General features: G+C 30.8%; 3 protein-coding genes across 3 annotated transcripts; 1 reads left to right on the forward strand and 2 right to left on the reverse strand.

The window, feature by feature from the left end:
* Positions 1 to 3,129: 3,129 nt before the first annotated feature.
* Positions 3,130 to 3,900, forward strand: LOC124938913 (the record flags this gene model as incomplete). The annotated part of the gene is made up of 2 exons (XM_047479433.1): positions 3,130 to 3,366; positions 3,682 to 3,900. Coding segments are annotated over 2 exons (456 nt in total), but the record flags the coding sequence as incomplete, so codon positions are not given.
* Positions 3,901 to 4,484: 584 nt separating this feature from the next.
* Positions 4,485 to 4,914, reverse strand: LOC124938914 (mannitol dehydrogenase-like). The gene is made up of 2 exons (XM_047479434.1): positions 4,785 to 4,914; positions 4,485 to 4,690 (listed from the first exon to the last, which is right to left on the reverse strand). Exons 1-2 carry the CDS (start codon positions 4,912 to 4,914, stop codon positions 4,485 to 4,487), a joined length of 336 nt encoding a protein of 111 aa, XP_047335390.1.
* A 6,144-nt stretch (positions 4,915 to 11,058) lies between these two features.
* On the reverse strand, positions 11,059 to 12,613 carry LOC124939832. The gene is made up of 6 exons (XM_047480287.1): positions 12,356 to 12,613; positions 12,110 to 12,245; positions 11,934 to 12,018; positions 11,818 to 11,868; positions 11,637 to 11,734; positions 11,059 to 11,552 (listed from the first exon to the last, which is right to left on the reverse strand). Exons 1-6 carry the CDS (start codon positions 12,522 to 12,524, stop codon positions 11,420 to 11,422), a joined length of 672 nt encoding a protein of 223 aa, XP_047336243.1. The 5' UTR covers positions 12,525 to 12,613; the 3' UTR covers positions 11,059 to 11,419.
* Between the last annotated feature and the right edge of the window lie 6,699 nt (positions 12,614 to 19,312).

A 19,312-nucleotide genomic window follows, 5' to 3' on the forward strand; every position in this document is an offset into this window, starting at 1 on the left:
ATATTTTAATTTATTAATAAATGATGTGATTAATGATAGTTGAGTTAAACGATGTTTTATATCAATTTTATTAGCTTATGAAATTTTGGTTTGAATTTAGGTTTTATTAATGGGTGATTTTAAGATTTTTTTGTTCAATAATAGTTGGTCCAGTGTTTATATAATATTATAATATTTGAAGACATCAATTCAATTTATTTTTTCTTAATTGAATCTACTTTATCATTGAAATGGGTCATTTGAAAACATTTGCTAGTGGAAATTTGGGTAAAAATGAAAAACATATTCATTATAATTTGGGTACTAACCATTTTAAAATATAACTAAAGTAAAATTTAGAACGAAGTTATTAATTAACTTAATTTGATTCAGAATTTATGAATTTTTTTTTATTGAGAAAGGTTCATACAAATTATGAAAATGATGTTAAAATTATTTATCTAACACTTTAAAAAAGTAATTTGGTAGCGATATTACAAGATTTTAGTTTTTGGTATTTATTCTTTAGTTTTTTAATATAATTTTTATTGATCATATTCATGCTATTTACTTTTCATTTGTTAATAAATTAAAGTTTTCTTTATAAAGTAAAAGTATTATTCAACGGAAAATATTAACATAATTATTTCTCAATAATAATATCATATTTTTTAAATATTAATTTATATGTACTAAAATTAATTATTAAATTTACAGATTACAAGTAAATGCGTAATATAGACGTCATACTTTTTTTTAAAACATAATGTATAATATGTAAATCTAAGATAAATACTATAGATATACTTTTAAAATACATGTAATTCAAATTTATATTATCGATGATCTTATAAAATTTTAAGTTAGATGATCACAAATAATTATTATTTTGTTACCTAAATTATTATAACTTACAAAATGGACCGATCCATAAATTGAAATTTGCATGAGTTCGATTTTATTTTTATTTAAATATTTTAAAAAAATTATAAATAAAATAATTGTTTAATGTAGACTTTTGTTAATTTTTTAGAATTAGAAAATTAATTAATTAATTAAATTAAAAAATATATAAATGGTGAGGTTATGTCATATTTATGGTATAAACAATTTTGTTTCGGGTGGTTTTAAACTCATATCGACCTTAACCTTGTGAACAATATTTATTTTCCCTTAGTTAGCACAATTCTTCACACTCTTTCATCAATTAATTTTAATTTAAAAGGTTTTTTATATTATAAATTAAGGTAAATTCCTAATATAAAACTGAATGGTAAAATCAAAATTTTATCAAATAACTAAAATTAAGTTTATAAATACATGTGTATTATAAACAATTTATTATATATATATATATATATATATATATATATATATATATATATATATATATATATATATATATATATATATATATATATATAATTGACTTCATTCCAATTTTAAGATCTTTAAACTCCATTTTGTTGCTTAAGTTAAGCTATTTGGTTAACTTATAAATAACACTTTTAAAATAAAATTTTAAATTAAGTTACAAACTAGAATAAGTAATTAATATTAAAATAGATTTAAATTATTTATAATATTGTAATTATAGTAGGTTAGTATACAATCTTAATATAAGAAAATAAATATTAAATAAGAAAAATTATATATTTTGATGGATAATATTGATATAAGAAAATAAGATTAACATAATTTTTTTTAAATATTTTTTTATGATAATATAATTAGAAAAATATGGTAAGAATATTTTGATGGTTCGGAGTATTTTGACAATATATTAATATTGGTGCATTAAAGGAAAAATTCTTGACGAAAGTTCCTCTCTTTACATGATTTTGAAGAGTTTTTAAGAAAGGCACAACAAGTGGATCATGTGTTGGAATAATAGATCTGGATTCGCATTCGAAGAGCTCGGATCTGTTGTCCCATAGTGGGACATCAATTTGGTGTCCCATATTAAAAACGGTATCGTTTTATTCTTTTTTTTTTTTTTTTTTTACTTATATCATCATTTTACCATAGTTTTAAAATATGTGGTTTGACTTACGGTCAAATCAGTTCGACCGCGAAACAGTTAGATGAACTATCCGACATTTAGCTTTAATATGGTTACCTTTTAAATGATCAAAATCTGCTATAACCGGACGGTTCGACTGAAAATCCGAATCGAAAATTGTGGTTCGAAAGGTTATCTCATACATGATGTGTTACTCTTTCTCTCCCCCGATGATTATGGTTGTTTGTAGCTCCGCTCCAGTTGGTTCCAAACAGGGCGGCCATTCTCCCCCGATGACTCCGATGACTCCGGACTGTGACCGTTTGCATCTCCGGTCCGATTGGTTCCAAATAGAGCGACCAACAATGAATTCAATTAGTGATGAGTTAGTGTTAGAAAAAAGTGAAGAGAAATGAGAAAAATATTAATAATAAAAGCTATAGAGAAAAAATGTATTAGTTGAATTAAAATAAATACTTTATTTCGTATTTTTATTTTGACTCAATCAAATTTATAATCTGGATAACTTTTTTTTTCTTTCTCATCCTTATCCATGTTTTTTTTTTTTTTTTTTTTTTGTAAGAATCAAACAATTAATAGATTTATAAAATTAAAATGGGTCGACCGGTGGTATGACCGATCGAAGCGGAATTTTCCCAAAAATCTAAGTCAATAATCGAAACAATTAAGGTGCGGGTAGTGATCCAGCCTCCCATAGTCGAAAAACACAGCTGACAAGTTTTCAAAACAATGCATTTTACTTCTTTATCTTTTCTCTCTCCCTACTTTGATATTTATAATACACTGTCATCGGAAAATTTGACAAAATGACCTTAAAGATTCACTTATTTGCATCCGTGTCACTCCATAATTTGTATTGTTCTGGTGAACACTTTATTTTTTTGACGAAAATACCCTCATTGCGTAAATGCCTTCGCATATGCGAAGTGGAAAAGTTTTTTATATAAATATTCAAATTTTTTCATTTCGTTATTTTCCATTCTCTCTTCTCTCTCTACTCCTTGTTCTCTCTTAGACGGCGGCGACGAAGGAACCCTAAACGAATACATCATACAGATTGATACCAAAACGAACACATTATACATATCTGCGATTTTTTTTGGTTGTACTTGTTTCTAAGATGATTGTTTGTTCCACATCCTATCTCGCTCCATTTATTTTTGTTTTGTTTCGTTGGAAGGCCGACGACGCCATTGATATGGTGGGAAGGTGATCAGATACTAAGTGGAAGAGATAATCTCGCCGAAGGTACGTGGTTGACTTGTTCTAGAGGTGGGAGAATTGCTTTTGTTACAAATGTCAGGAAAATTCAGAAGCTACCAAATGCTATGAGCAGAGGTGCTCTCCCAGTTACACTCCTTGAGGTGAAATTCCACTTTTAAGCACATTACCCGTTTGTTAAAATGCATGTTCAGTTATAAGATTAAGAACTAGATATCTTGGTCAATTGCCATTATATTTATTCATTTGAATGTGTATTTTTGTTTAAAGTTTATAGGGTTTGAATTGAAAGAAATTAGAAATAGTCTACCTATCCTGAATTAAGCTTGGAGATAGAACAACCATGGATTAATCACAATTTAACTAGTAATTGGCTTATGTGATTTATTCTTTTGCTTTAATTTAACTAGTAATTGGCTTATGTGATTTATTCTTTTGCTTATTGCTGTCTGGTATAGAGCAAGAAGGATCCAAAGGTTTTTGCAGAGGAACTGATGAAAGAAACAGATAATTATAATGAGTTTAACCTAATCATAGATGATATTTCTTCCAGAGTAATGGTTTACATAACTAACCGATCTAAAGAACCTAGTTACCCGACAATGGAGGTTGTTCAACCAGGTATTCATGTATTGTCAAATGCAAGTCTCGACTCATCATGGCCTAAGGTACGATAACATTGCCTCGTCATGAATCATGATTAATTGTTAATAGGTTTTGATAAGCAATTATGTCTCAATATTTGATTGATGCAGGCTGAATGACTGAGAAGCAGTTTCGCGAAGGGACGAAGAAGAAAACTCATCAAGAAGAAGAAGAAGAGATGAACTTGAACTTTATTATTGGTTTCCAAGAAGAATAGCTCCATGGTTCCTTTGGGCAAAGTGTCTATGTTAATTGATTCATTGATAGATATATGTAACTATGTATTTGTGATCAAATTCATCCAATACACATAAAAGATGCAGATTTATATATACAAATTTATGTTCTTTTATTTGATTAATTTCAATTGTTAGACAAAAATGTGTTATTGTATTGGTAGTATACCTTATCATTAGTATACCTTATCAAAAAATGAACAACTTTGGGATATTATTATAATACACGTTTTAATTAATTACTACATAGTAAGTTGTCTTGTCCTACCCAAAAGTTGAACAAATCCAAACTACCAACAACACACATAATAAGAACATACATAAATAACATACACATTTATTAACTAATTCCCCATCATCCTTAAATCAATGAAGAACAATTAGGACTTGTTTTTCATAGTGTTAGCGATATCAATTACAAAACGGTATCTCACATCCGCCTTCACCAATCGCTCCATTGCAATGTTCACATCATCGATCGAAACAACCTCAATATATGCAGTTATAAAATGTTTTGCAGCAAAATTAATCATCTCCTTAGTCTTCTTTATTCCCCCAATATTACTCCCAACAACTATCTTCCTTCCTGCACAACAATCATCCAAATTCAACAATAACCAAACCAAATAATCAAATCTATCTTACCCATGCTTAACGAGAACGAACAATCTTTTCATTACTCTTCATCTGATCAGGATCACTACTAATCAAGAACGAATCAGCACCGAGCCTCTCAGTCGCCTCATTATTCTTGATAATCGAAGGCCCTTCGCGAAATGGGAAGACCCTTCGCGTAACGTGAAGGCCCATCTGAAACAGAACCGAATTAGAGTCGCATCATGGTGGTGATGATTCAGAATCGAATCGGAATCAAAACCGGATGTCTCATTCATTTAAATAAACAATAAACAACAAACGTACCAGTTGCCACAGTGCTCGTACTCGTCGTACTCATTGTGGTGTCCGTCGTCGAAGATCGCCGTCGTGGCTATCCGTCGATAGCCGCCGCCGTTTAGGGTTAGAGAGAATGAGGAGAAGAGCGGGAAGAGAGAGAAGGAGAAGAAGATAAATGAAAAAAAGATGCCAAAGTTATATTAAATAGTAAGAGTATTTTGGACTTTTTACACTTTTCCACTTCACGATACGCGAAGGCCCTTCACGTTACGCGATGAGAGTATTTTCGTCAAAAATAAAGTGGTCACCAATGCAATAAAAATTATGCGGCGACCACGGATGCAAATAAGGGCATCTTTAGGGTCATTTCGTCAAATTTCCCCTATCATCTTCATCATCAATACTTTTAGTTAGTTATTTCTTCAATTAAACTAATTTGGTTTGATTCAATACAATTGAAGTGGACTTATCTGTCGTGGGATGAAATATAATTCGAGTTCTTAAGAAATCTGAGAAGCAGTCCATTCATTCTTCACACGAATGTGTTCAACCAAGAAAAAGGAAACACATAACACACTTATGGTTCGATCCCACCGTGGATTTCCATACTTAATCAATCCTCAAGAATCCTCAGTGCATCATATATTCAGTCGAGGGAATCGCTCGATGTGCGTTTACCTAAAGAGCAAACCAATAGAGTTTATTCTAGTTTATGGAATGACAACGATTGGGCCACTCGAGTCGGCCTCCTCGTGAAGATGGAACATAGACATGTTCGGGACCATTTTTTCCCTAACATGGACATGTATTGAACTATTTCGTCCCCACCATGGTCATGTTCTAGACCATTTTGTTCCCAACATGGACATATTTGGGACCATTTTGTCCCCAAAATGGACATGTTTTGGACCATTTCGTCCCCAACATGGTCATGTTCTGGACCATTTCGTCCCCAACATGGACATGATCTAGACCATTTAATGCCCAACATGGACATATTTAGGACAATTTCAAAACGAAATCAAGTTTTTTAATGGAATCATATTTGTATATTTTTGTAATATACTGAACTACAATTTCTTATATACTAAACTGTAATTTCTTTTATACTAAAATATTAACATTTTTATATTATAACATACAATATTTTCAAACAATTACTAATTTTGTTAAATATTGTTCCCACAAGTATTATCTTTGGGATATATTTGAGAGGACAAAAGTGATGTGAAAGAAACTAAGTCGAGACTAGATCATTCCATTGTTGTTTCTATGTTGAATCTTGCACTATTGTTGTTGTTGTCGTATTTCCCTAATACAAAAAACAATAGAATTTGAATTTCAATGTAGTTTTTATAACAATTTACAAATATCCAAATAAAATCACATCTTAGAAACTAACCTTATTTCGACCTATTTTGTTCATAACTCTTTCGATGTCAAATTGTTTACGTTTGATTGGTGGTCGACCTCTAGCCCTTATTCTCATGGGAGAGTGGATCAATTGTGTTGTTGCATAAGGTATTGGTGTAGAAAATGTATGTGAAGAAGGTGTTGGTGTAGAAGGTGTATGTGCAGAAGGTGTATGTGCAGAAGTTGTTGGTGTAGAAGTTGATGTTATCGAATATGCAATAAACTTTTCTTTCACCACTTCAGCCAAACAAGAAGTATTATGATTAGATTGTATTGCAATCTATTGGATCTCTTGCATCATTGGAGTAAGATAGTTATACCCATTTTTTTCAATGTTACTCATATCAGAATCATAAATATTATTGATACGTTGATAACCTCTTTTCAAATCTTTGTGCCAGAGGTCCAAGATATAATTTTTCGACACCATATTCACCTTCATTTTTCTAAAAATCGCCAAAAAAGTCTACATAAGAGTTCTCTGAACTCAAATTGTTGACATTGACATTTTACAACACTCTCCGTCAGGGTAAAGTTTACCTTTGTAGAAATATCTCTCTAATGTTCTCCATCATGACCTTATAAGGTCTCCACTACTCCAAATGTAGTTGTCGTCCCATCGTCTTCAAGTATGGAGGTATCGCAGAACATTAACTCTTTCACCTCATTCTGGAACAACTTAGTATATACACTTGAAATTTCTTTTCTAGTGAATACCCACTCACAATTGGAATAGTCGAATTATAATACTAAAAATCCATTTTTTCCCTTCTCTATGTTCCTCTTAAGAGCCCTATCATATTATTCTACAAATGTTTTAGGCATGTTTTAGAATGAACAAAGTCATCAAAAAAACATTCATAGATTTACTTCTGTGAGATGTTGGCATGCCTGCCCAGAAGTGGTATTTAACATACATAGGAATTCATTTTGTATGTTCTACGTGCAAGGAGTTCAGTCAATAATTGTTTTGCAACTAAAACTCATCTATTATTTTCAGATAATTATCTTTAAACTGCTCGATCTTGATTGAGTTATATACAATGGTCTTCAATGTCTTTTTTATACTCTTATAATGAGCATGTGCAAACAATTTGGTGGGGAGTTTCTTCATTATATGTCAAAGACAAAAACGATGATGGGTGTTCGGAAATACCTTTTCAATTGCAATGGTCATTTATCGACATTGGTCAGTGATTATTGCCTTTGGAGCACGTTTGTTTGTACATGTCAATCATGATTTTATAAGCTAGATAATGACTCTAAATCCTCACTAGACAATAAGTCACATCCTAGTAAAATTGATTATCCATAATGATTAACACCGACAAAAAGAGAAATATGTATATAATAGCGGTTTGTCAAATATGTTATGTCAAATGTGATGACATCCGAGAAGTACTCGTATGCAGCCCTGCATCTTTTTTTGGGGGAAAACGATTAAAATCATTTCATTAAAATCTCAAAAATGGGAGGGTCAAGAATCAAAGCTAGACAAACCTTAGCTATGATTAAAAGATAACATTCAAACGACCCTAAAGAAACTGATTAGTAGCCATCAAACATACAAAAAATAGAGATTATAAACAAAGATTACAAATTGTATCAAATCCTATATCCCAATCAGGATTTTTATTTCAATACCAACCTGATGTTTCAACAGGTTGTCTTTCTCTTCCCCTTGTCCTTCCTCTTCCCCTTCCCCTTTCTCTTGTAATGAAAGAGGGGTGAACTGAAGAGGATGATGAGTACTTCTTATTCTCATTTTGATTTTTTCCTTTATATGAACCCGTTCTAATTTGATAAAAAAATTATTCTTCGGAAATTCTGAGTTCTTCACTTTGTTATTCTCAACTTGAATTTTAAGATCATTGTCTTTATTTTCTTCAGTTTCATCTTTAGAATTCTCAGCAATTTTGGATTCCTCTATATCAACCTTCAAATTCTCTTATTCTTCTTGATTAACCTGAGTATCTTCCTCTCTGTTTTCATCAGCAACCACTTTAACTTGATTGGATAGAGAATCCTCAACTATCTCTTCAATATTATTAGGTTCACATTCTCATATTCAATCAAAAATCGCATCGAAATCAAGATCGTCGGCACGTTTGGCGCAAAAGGCACAATCGGAACGATCGGCACGGTCGACATAGTTGCTCGGTTGCGCAATTCAGTTGATTTGGTAGTCGGTTACGAGAAACGTGGTCGGAGTAAAGATCATCAGCACGTCTAGCACGATCGGCACGACAGGTACGTCTAGCACGTTCGTCACATCGGGGAAAATCGTCTAGGGTTTAAATAAGGTCGTTTCAAGATTGTTGTTCTGACTAAAATAGGAGCCTTGCATCTTCCATTAGCCCAAAAGACACTATTTATCCATTTTTCCTCGTCCACATCATATACATAAAAATAAAATAAACATTTGCATTCGATAGACATACTGACATAGCACTTAGACATCACCATTTTCTAACCGCAACAGCCTAGCTTTTAATATATAGTTTCGCAGCATCTCAAATCAAAAGTCATATTATCATATTCACCAACTTCAACTACAAGTTTTAAAAAAGTAACTCCATCTTTGTCGTTTAAATCTAATCTTCTCTTCGCGGTTGGATCTAGAACCTTGTGAGATCTAAGATGTCTCGACTTTCCCGAGCTAAGATATGATTATGGTAATGAAAGAAATTAGTTATATCAACAACACCTTCATTCATAACCGCAACATTTATATTTTCCTTACAATTCGTCTTGGTGGAAGGTTTAAATTGTAAAATATTTTTCCCTTTTGTAGAACATGCACCGCTTTTGGCACAAACAAGGAGAACCACTTTTGCACCATCAGGACCATTCCTTACTCCTAGCTTAGAAATGCTAAAACACTTTGATTGGGCATAGGCGTTAAAAAATTCGCAAAACTCCTTCTCGGTTTGAAAAGTCATTCCAACACTAAGGATTTGAACATCATGGATTTGAAAAGTCTTGGTATGATTATTTTTGTAACTTTGGGATCCATGAAACTATATAATAAGAAAAAAATGTATTAACAAAAAAATAATAAATAAAAATCACACCATTTCATCCCAAACATTTCCATGTTAAGGACGAAATAGTCTAGAACATGATCATGTTGGGGACAAAATGGTCTAGAACATGTCCGTGTTGGGGACCAATTCATCATAAACATGATAATGTTCGGGATGAATTGGTCCCCATCATTAAAATGTTGGGGAGAATATGGTCTCTAACATCTCCATGTTGGAACGAAATGGTTCAGAACATTTCCATGTTGGGGATCATTTCATCCCCAACATGGACATGTTTAGGACTAATTGGTCTTGAACATTATCATGTTCAGGACGAAATGGTCCCCGAACATGGTCATGTCGGGGACTATTTCTTCCCAAACATTGACATGTTCTAGACCATTTTATCCCCAACATGGACATGTTTTGGAAAATTTCGTGTCGAACATGGACATGTTTTGGACCATTTCGTTTCCAATAGATTAATATTACCGATATTTCATCTTAGTTTATCAGACATTACACTTTAGTTTTAAAAATAACATTAAAGTTTAGACATTACACTTCACCTTAAAATAACATTACAGTTCATACATTGTAGTTTAAGTTAAAAATAATATTACAGTTTAGTTCGGTGGTCGTCTTTTTCGCGGTCGTCTTGTTCGCGGTAGTTGTCTTCTTTGTAGTGGTGTGGTCTTCTTCTCGGTGGTCTTCTCCGTAGTAGTCGTCTTTTAGGTCTTCGTTTGCTTCAATTTGAGTTTCTCATTTAGAGAGAAATCCAAAGCTCGTACTTTTGATATTTTTTCGATAGGAGAAAGCTATGATTTGATCGTCTAGCTATGATTTGAACAAAACTGAAGAAGAACGCACATTTTATTTTATTTTTTTATTCTTTTTCATCGTGACATATTTTATTCACGTGGTTGTGAGAGGTGGAGTTGTTCTTTATCCTTCCTTACTTAGTTTTTAACATATAATATAAACTTAAAATGATAATTACTTTCTAATCAACAAACAATGGAAGATAAAAAAAAATATGTACATTTTTATCAAAAATAAATGTTTGTAGACTTAAAAAAAGATAATGTATGTATAATTACAAAATTTATTATAGAGTTATAGTGATAACTTATTTTAAACATATATATATATATATATATATATATATATATATACTTATTTTATAAAATTGTAAAATTTAGAACTGTAAATATTTAATTAATTTATTATTTAAATTAGTTTAACCTGTTAGTCTCAATTAAAATTGTTATCTTCAGCTAATGGATTTTACTTTTGTTATGAAAGATTTAATATTAATTTATTAAAACTATTAATAATAAGTTATTTTGTTATACTTTTTTCATACAATTTTACAAATGGAGCCATTATGCCTTGTAATTTTCTTACTTCATTTTCCTAATGCCTATTTGTTTTTTATTTGAATCTCATTGATTTTATTCTGAAAATCTAAACATATTAATAGCCCTGTTTGAATTTTGAAAAAAAATCTATAAATTTATTTGAAAATATTATTTGTACCCAAAAATCTTATTCAAATATTAATTGAAATAATAATATTTTGAAACATAACTTGATGACTATTAAACAACATGAAAGTTAGTGAACATTCAATAGAAACAAAAATACATCAACATAACAAACAAACAAACATTAGCATCCAACAAGTTTAATCATTTATCCAAATCTACACTATCCATTGCTACCGGGAGAATCCCTGTTAAAAAACATGTCTAAAGTTCAATCCCTCGAATTTAAGTAAAGTTATCGCAAATTTGGCGTAGAATTGAGATACCACAGCATCTTATATCTAAAAAAATGTAGAAATTCTCAAATGAAGACAAGCACTAACAAGCAAATGTCTCCCCCATTCAAGTTAATGGAACTGATACTCGAGAATAACAAATTTAACTGCATAGATGAATAGAACCTTCATCTCTAAAGCCGGGTGGTCTCACCAGTTACTACTCCAGAACCCTCATCGAGATCTGATTGTTGAGACAAAACCCTTTGTTCTTCGTAATGAATGCATTTGTTGCCTCAATCTTCGAAGGAAATTCGACTAGAGCCATCCTCACAGGATCAGTTAACTCCTGCCTGTAGATTTAAGAAATCATAAAAAGTAGATGGTCATTGAAATGTCTATGAAGTTCCATATGAACAAATGACCAAACTACAAACCTATAAAAAATCTGCATCTTGGAATCATATTGATAACCAGAAAGGAATCGCTCAATATCATCAACCAGTGCAGTTCGGGGGAGTCCTTGAAGTAACACCTAATAGCAATACAATACAATACAAATAAGAGAAACAAAAATTTAACAATTCAAGTTCAAGAGCAGCAGCAGCGGAAACTCACCGTTCTTCCACCATACATGGTTCTAATACTATCCCATTGACTGCGATCAACCTAATACAATGTTTTGAATGATTAGAATCGAGTTCGATTAACTTATTATTATTGCAAATACTTACTCTATCCATTCTATATAATCGGCCTTTCCTCGCAAGTATCCTGATGGAAGCATCATATCCTGGCCGATGCGAGAATTGAACAGTCCTGATGTAGTTATAATCACAAGCTACTCATAAGCTACCATATTATACAGTTATGGATTCAGTGAAAGCAAATTGAGATGATGATGACTTACATTGCAGTTGGCTCATAGAGTCTGTTATATGATATTTTAATATCATCATATGTCAATTTACATTCATCAAGCAAATTGATAACATCATTCTTAGTTGTATATTTCGTCATACCAGTCAATCTCCCGTATGAAACACCTATCATTTCCTTCATAGTTAGTGATAACCAATACATAACCCTAGCGGTGTTGTTATTTTCATCAAATCCTACAATTCATTCTTAGAAGGCGACGAATAGAGAGATTTACCAGTAGGGGATTGGAGAAATGAATCAGAGGAAGCGTCGGGGCTAGGTTGTTGAGGAGCTTCAGTTGAGAAAGGTTTTGGAGCATTGCGAAGGAAGGAAGATAACCGCTGATTGTGGTCGCCGGATCGGATAAGGCGGTGAGATTTGAATGCTTCTCTGAGAAGATTCATGTTCGAATTCTACTTTCAACTGATCGGAGAAATGATGGATTGTCGGCCAGAGTGAGAATGGAGACGACGACGACGGTGGTTTACGCTTTTGTGATTTAGGATATCAAAGACTGGTCTTTTGAGAATCATACGGTGTCGTTTCAATGTAGGAAAAAGAAATAGGGCTGCTTTAATGGGCCTTGGGGGCATATTCTCATTTGTATCATTGTTTGAAACGTATTGGGCTTAGTTATTAAAACACTATCCCAAAATATTAGGTTCTAATTTAGTCAAACACTTATTTAATTATTGAGTTAATTTTACGATTTAACGAGTTTGATTTTATGTAAACTAAGTACGATTTTAAGTTTGCATGAGTTATAAATAATTTCGAATTTACGATTTTATACTATTTTACATTAATAAATCAAAATATATTTATAAATTAAAAAAAGTTATTATTTATTCAGATAAATTAATTAATTTTATAAATATAAATTTTAAGTTTACAAAGGATTTTATGTAATTTATGAAGATATATTCTAATTATGTACTTGTAAAATTTAAATTAAGTTTATCTTAAAAAATTATTAGTTATATATATTATTATTATTAGTTATATATAGTTAAATATTTATATACATATGGACTGTTTTAAAAAATATAAAATTAATTCATAATAAATAAATGATACTGTACAAAATTATATTTATAAAATTAATTACATTAATTTATTTAATTGATAAATAATATTTTTTTTATAAATTTATAAATATAAATTCAAAATTTTTATTTCAGAATTGTAAAATCACATTTATTTATAAACTCGTAACATTTAAGAGTTTTATTAGTTTAAAATTTTATTAAAATAAAACAAAATTTTAAAATTTAAACTAAAGTATTGATAAGAGTCAAATTTGAAAGTTTACTTAAAATATTTTAAATTTTAAATGTTAAAATTCTTCTACTTAAACCTGTACGTTTAGATAATTTTTTAATGATTTTTATAAATTAACATTTATAAAGTTTGTATCAATTGAAACTATAATTATAACAGTTTGTATACATAGTATTGAGTACTTTATGATGGCAATACTAAAATTCAAATATGAAGTCATTTTGAATATTCTTTTTAAATAGTAAAATTTGTATTATAGAGTTGTCATAAACAAAATTTATATTGATATAAAAAATGTTTATATTTAATCTTGAACATGATGGACAAGCTGCATTGAATTAGTTGATTTATTACTATGTAATTGTACAACATAAAAATAATTTTATAAGATTAATCAAATTTAAAAATTTGCTTTCATTAATATTAAATTTATTTATTTTTTGAATTAAAGAAAAATAACATATCACCCCCACAACTATCACTACACCCTATTAGAGTTTCATTATATTAAATTCAAAATATAATTTTATTTAATCTATTAAGTTAATTTATTGGTATAATTTTTAATATACGAATAATATGAAACTTGTAGTTAGGTACAAAAACATAAATTTATCTTATAAAATTATTTTTTAAAATATAATATAAAAGATGTCTCAAAAGATCTCGAAAATTAAATTTCTAAAGTAGTACAAGGCTATATTCTCTAATAGATTAGTACCATTGTAATTCAACACCTCGTGGTGAGGAGTTGTGGAGCTGACTTGTTTTATTGTGTTATTTTAATGTGAGTAACATTGACAAATTAATAGTATAATTTTATTTTTAATAATAAGACATGTTCAAATTAGTGAATTGCATGATGATCCAAACTAGATGAAAATAGGAACTTCCATATAGCCACGTTGTCAAACGTGAATTTATATTTGTTTTGACTCACATTAATCTCATTCATTTGATTATAAAATTATTGTGATAGGTCTCTAGCCGCTTTTGAAGTGTTGCCTAGATATTAATTAAGATATATTCAATAACTTACTTTAAGTATCTATATATATTGTTTACTTTTATAGGGAGTTTAATTATTAAGTTATATATATTGCCAACATTATTTGAAAAGAGAACTAACATTACACCTCACAATCATGACTTCTGCTTAAACTTAAAACACTTATAAATGAAATCGAACTTGTAACATTTTGGTCTCTTAAATCGATTCTTACCATTGAGATAACTTAGTAGGGTGAATTGTGATGAGTTTGATTATTCCTTAAATGTTTTAAATGAACGTAAAAATTATAAAAATAAAATAATATTTTTAAAGTAATTGTGTCAATATGTGAAAGCGTGTTATGTAATAAAACAAAATATCAGTTGTGAACAAAATAAACTTATATTAGCACAAATATTATTGATGAGAAATGACTTTTTTTTTTTTAATAAAATGTGACCGTAAGGGAGTTAAGCACATAACTTGCAAACACATTTAACCAGACACAAAACTTAATGTCTGACATGCTCAAATCGAAGACTTCTGAAGGAGGCTAGAGATATTCAACTTTTGTTACCGTTAAGCTAGAAGAGATGATTGTGAAGTGATTTTTTATCAATATCTTAATAGTCTTAAACAAACATAATTTTTTAATATTATACTTATTTTAAATAACACAACTATACAGAGTTAAGGATGCAAAATTGATGCAAATAAAACACCTAACATGTTGTCGAGAATGGATTAAAATGTTTTTAAAAAAACTCGATTTATTTGAACATATTATTATAAAATTAATATTATAAATTATACATGTATATTACAAAGCTAAAATATTCAATAATATGATAAACAATAAGTAAACATAATAATAAATTTGTAGGATAATAAGAAAAAACCGAAATGAGTTATAAACAGGCCCCTGGCCATGTATTCGAGGCGTAGAATGGATCGGACCCGCGTGTTTGGGTTGGATTTGACCCGAAATCAACTGGCCCAGCGCCCAATCAACGTGAATTTTGACTTCTCGTTCCCTCGCGAAATTCTTCGGTCGCTCACGGGATTCCTCGGTCGGAAAGCGTGTCTGAATGGTTTTCTTAGTCGAAAACCAGGCCAGGTCAAATTTCTCGGTCGGAAATAAGGCCTTACTGGTTTTCTCGTTTATAAACCATTTTAGATCGAGATTACTCGGTCGAAAACAAAACACTAATGAAATTTTGATGATTTGACTAGGAAGCTCCAAACTCAAATCCAATAATATGGGGTTTCCGTCTCCTCATAACATATTTAACATCATCCCGAAATGTTTTTTTATCTGGTAAGAGATTGAACTATGTAGGAAAAGATTTGGGTAAAAATTGAGATTTTACTTTTAAGGCCTTAATTCGTGTTTTGAAACTTACCAAGAGTTTTCTTATATAGATTACAATCAAATTTGATAATAAAATCATAACTGACTATCATTTTTTTAACCTATTTAAAAACTCAAACTTTTAGTTTTTTTAAAATTTTGATTTGTGAGTAAACATACTTTAAATTGAAAAATATTAAATTAAAAATGTTCATATCATTTAAAACGTGATAAGAAGCTTTTGACTTGTTATTAAGTTAGAACTCAAGAATAAAAACCTAATTTTATTCTAAATTAAGTATCTTTTATTTAGCTTGATTCGTTTCAATTAGTTTTGGTAGAAAGATTTAAAATGGTCTTAGGAACAAATCAAGAAAATGAATGATTAGGCAATATTAAAGATTTGTCGAACTAAAATGTAGAAATTTTAATTTTGAATCCGTGAATTGGATTACAATATAAATTGAATTTTACAGTGAGTTGGTGAACACTCCCAGACTCTTTATGAAGCTTCTTGATTATCCATAATATAGTTTTACACAAGATTTAAAAAATATCAAAAGATTGAGAAAACTTATATGGTGGATTTTGTGGGATTTGGATTCGAGGCATGGGATTCATCTCTTTTGCTTCGTCTTGGCCGAGTGGAGCAAATTCGAGACAAATGACCATTAATGACTTTTGTGAATTTTTTATCGTTCTCATCTGTTTAGCGTATGACTCGGGTTATAACCATAGGCAACATGATCACCTCATTTCAACATTTGAATCACCATATTTGGTTGAGTATTGACGAAATTTCACATTTGAAAAATCAAAATTTTCGTCTGATGTTTATCATGTTCATCGCAAAGAAGAATGCAACCTTCAGTTGAAACAATGTCGTTTGATTTTTCTGCGCTAGAGTGTTGGGAAGGTCTTGAAACAATGTCATTTGGGGCCAAGATGTGGACACATAGGCGTTCCGTTATTGGCTAGCGTCTTAGGTAACGTGTATTGCATTGGGCGTTAGTCGATCTGCTGTGCGGAAGCGCCTGACTTTCGTTTGTAGCGGGCGATGCAGCAGACTGTCATCCGTTGGATGATGTATGGGTGCTCATATGATGGTCGTGTGGTTTGATGCCGTTATTTTTTCTAGTTTCGGCCGCACTGGATCACAATTCTTGGAGCTTGTTCCTATTATTCATTTGCCTTAGTTTAACCTACAAAATATACAATATTATTTTAATAGACGTAATATTTATTTTAGTTTATTTATTTATTTATTTCTTTTTTTTTATATATATTTTGGAGTTTTATAAATACTTAATTTGAATTTAAATGGATATAACTGTAAGCACTAAAAATCTACATCTCAATTTATAATAATAAAATAATTATTTTGAATTATTTTTTTTAAAATAAGATCAAAATAATTAACCACGTTGTCAAAAACATATTTAAAACAATTAATTAGAATTAATTAATTTGTTAATTAATCAAATAAATTAAGGGTTAAGGCCAAAATAAATAAAAAATTGGAATAAATGTTAAACCCATAATGTCTCAAAATAATTTTAAAAAATTAAAAGATAAAACTAAATAATTTAAAATGAATTTTGTATCCAATTCACCTAAATAAAATTATTTATTTAAATCCTAAAAATTTATAAAAAATAATTTGATCAATTATTTGTCATATTTATTTTGATATCTTGCATATTTAAAAAGATTAAAACTAAAGTCAAAAGGTGGGAAAAAAATCAATTTCAAATAAACCCTTAAGGTTTTAATAAAAAAAATAAATAAGTAATCTAGTGCAGCCGAAACCTGGAGGATTCGCTGTAGCAGGATTCGCGGCCATCGGATGAACGTCTAGTCTTCATCCAATGCGCTAGAGCGCTCCACGTAGCCAGTTGTAACCGAAGGAGTGCGCTTCCGGTTCACAGCGGAACGACTAACGCCTCGTTAGTCAGGACGCTAACGGAATGTCAGCAACTGAGGGACCGATAACGAATCGCCAATATAACGCAAAAACAAACGAAACGACATCATTCTTGGCTCTAGTGTCTTCTTCATCGCGACGCCGTAAAGATAGGGATGAAGAACACAAATCAATTTTGACTTTTTGGAACTCATCCATTTGTTGATAGTTTTGATTGATTCAAAAGCCAGAATGATCACCCTACGATGGTGATCATTGTTCCTACAACCGTAGGCCTCATCATTGCCTACTCTAACGAGTTGACTTAAGAATAACCAATATACCATAAATGTATTTTGGCTGATTCAAGCCACTAGACTTCTCCAACCAGCTTAGGAGTAGTATAAAAAAATAAAAATCGAAGTCCTCCATCAAAGCTTCAAAGATTCAGATATTTTGAATTTTCCGTTTAAGGCCCTAAAGAATTTGAAATTTTTATATATCAAATTGCTCAAGCTTGTATGCTTGCTGTTTATGGTATTTTATGATTGAAAATTCATCCATAAATGATTTATGAACTATCTAGAGAGGATAAAATCGATCAATCGATCTAAATAACAAAAACCAAAATTTGAATTTCAAAAATCAAAATAACAGGTTTGTTGTTCTTGGGTTAATTCGATAGAATCACAGCAAAGAAAACTTCCATACAAGATTGTAATAATGTTGGACAACTATTTGGATTATGTTTGATCCATCCCGATCATTTTTTATCAAAATCAATTTTTTTAAAAATGAAATGAAATTTTGATTTCTTGAATTGGTCAAAACGAACAGCCAGTGTTCTTGTTTTTGTACAAATCAAGTATATGTGTTATAAGGAAGCTATTGAATAACTCCTTTCACTTCAAAACAACTTTTAAATAAAAAATGAAAATTTTGATCATAAATTGTTTTAAATAAATTGATCATCTTCCAGATTGATCCATACCTTAAGATGATGATCAACATGTTCCTGGGAGCTTTGTAAAGCTACCCAAGTTCTTAGATGAAAGAATTAGAGCTAAACAAATTAAATTTAAAAAATGATTTCTTAAGGACCGAGGCCTATGAGCCTAGGACCGAGAGATTTTCCCAAGAATCCTCGGTCCGAACCGAGACCAAGGACCGACAAAAATAAGCTAAGGCCGAGACCTAGGACCGACGTTCTTGTGTGAGGACCGAGACCTAGGACATATGTTCTTGAGCTATGATCGATAAATCTGGCCGAGGATTTTCACCTAGGACAGAGACTCCCAAGATCCACGACTAAAATATCAAAACCTTGGACCGAGACTCCTAAGACCTAGGACCGAGGGGTCCACACCTAGAACCGAGAATCTAAGACCCGTGACAGAGACTCCCGAAACCAAGGACCGATGAACTTAACCTAGAGTTAACCTTAGACCGAGAGGTTTATACACCTAAACTATGAAAACCTAACCCTGGGCTAGTCTAGGACCGATAAGTTTTTAAACCTAGACCGGTAACATCAGCCAAGAACCGAGAGTTCTTAGCACCTCAACCGAGAACCTCCAGTACTCAGACCGAGAGCTCTCGAGCCTAGACCGAGGGTCTCCGAACAAGAATCTTCAACAAATCATTTTCTAAAAATCAAATCATTTTC

The sequence above is a fragment of the Impatiens glandulifera genome, chromosome 5 (assembly GCF_907164915.1).
Source record: "Impatiens glandulifera chromosome 5, dImpGla2.1, whole genome shotgun sequence".
Lineage (NCBI taxonomy): Eukaryota > Viridiplantae > Streptophyta > Magnoliopsida > Ericales > Balsaminaceae > Impatiens > Impatiens glandulifera.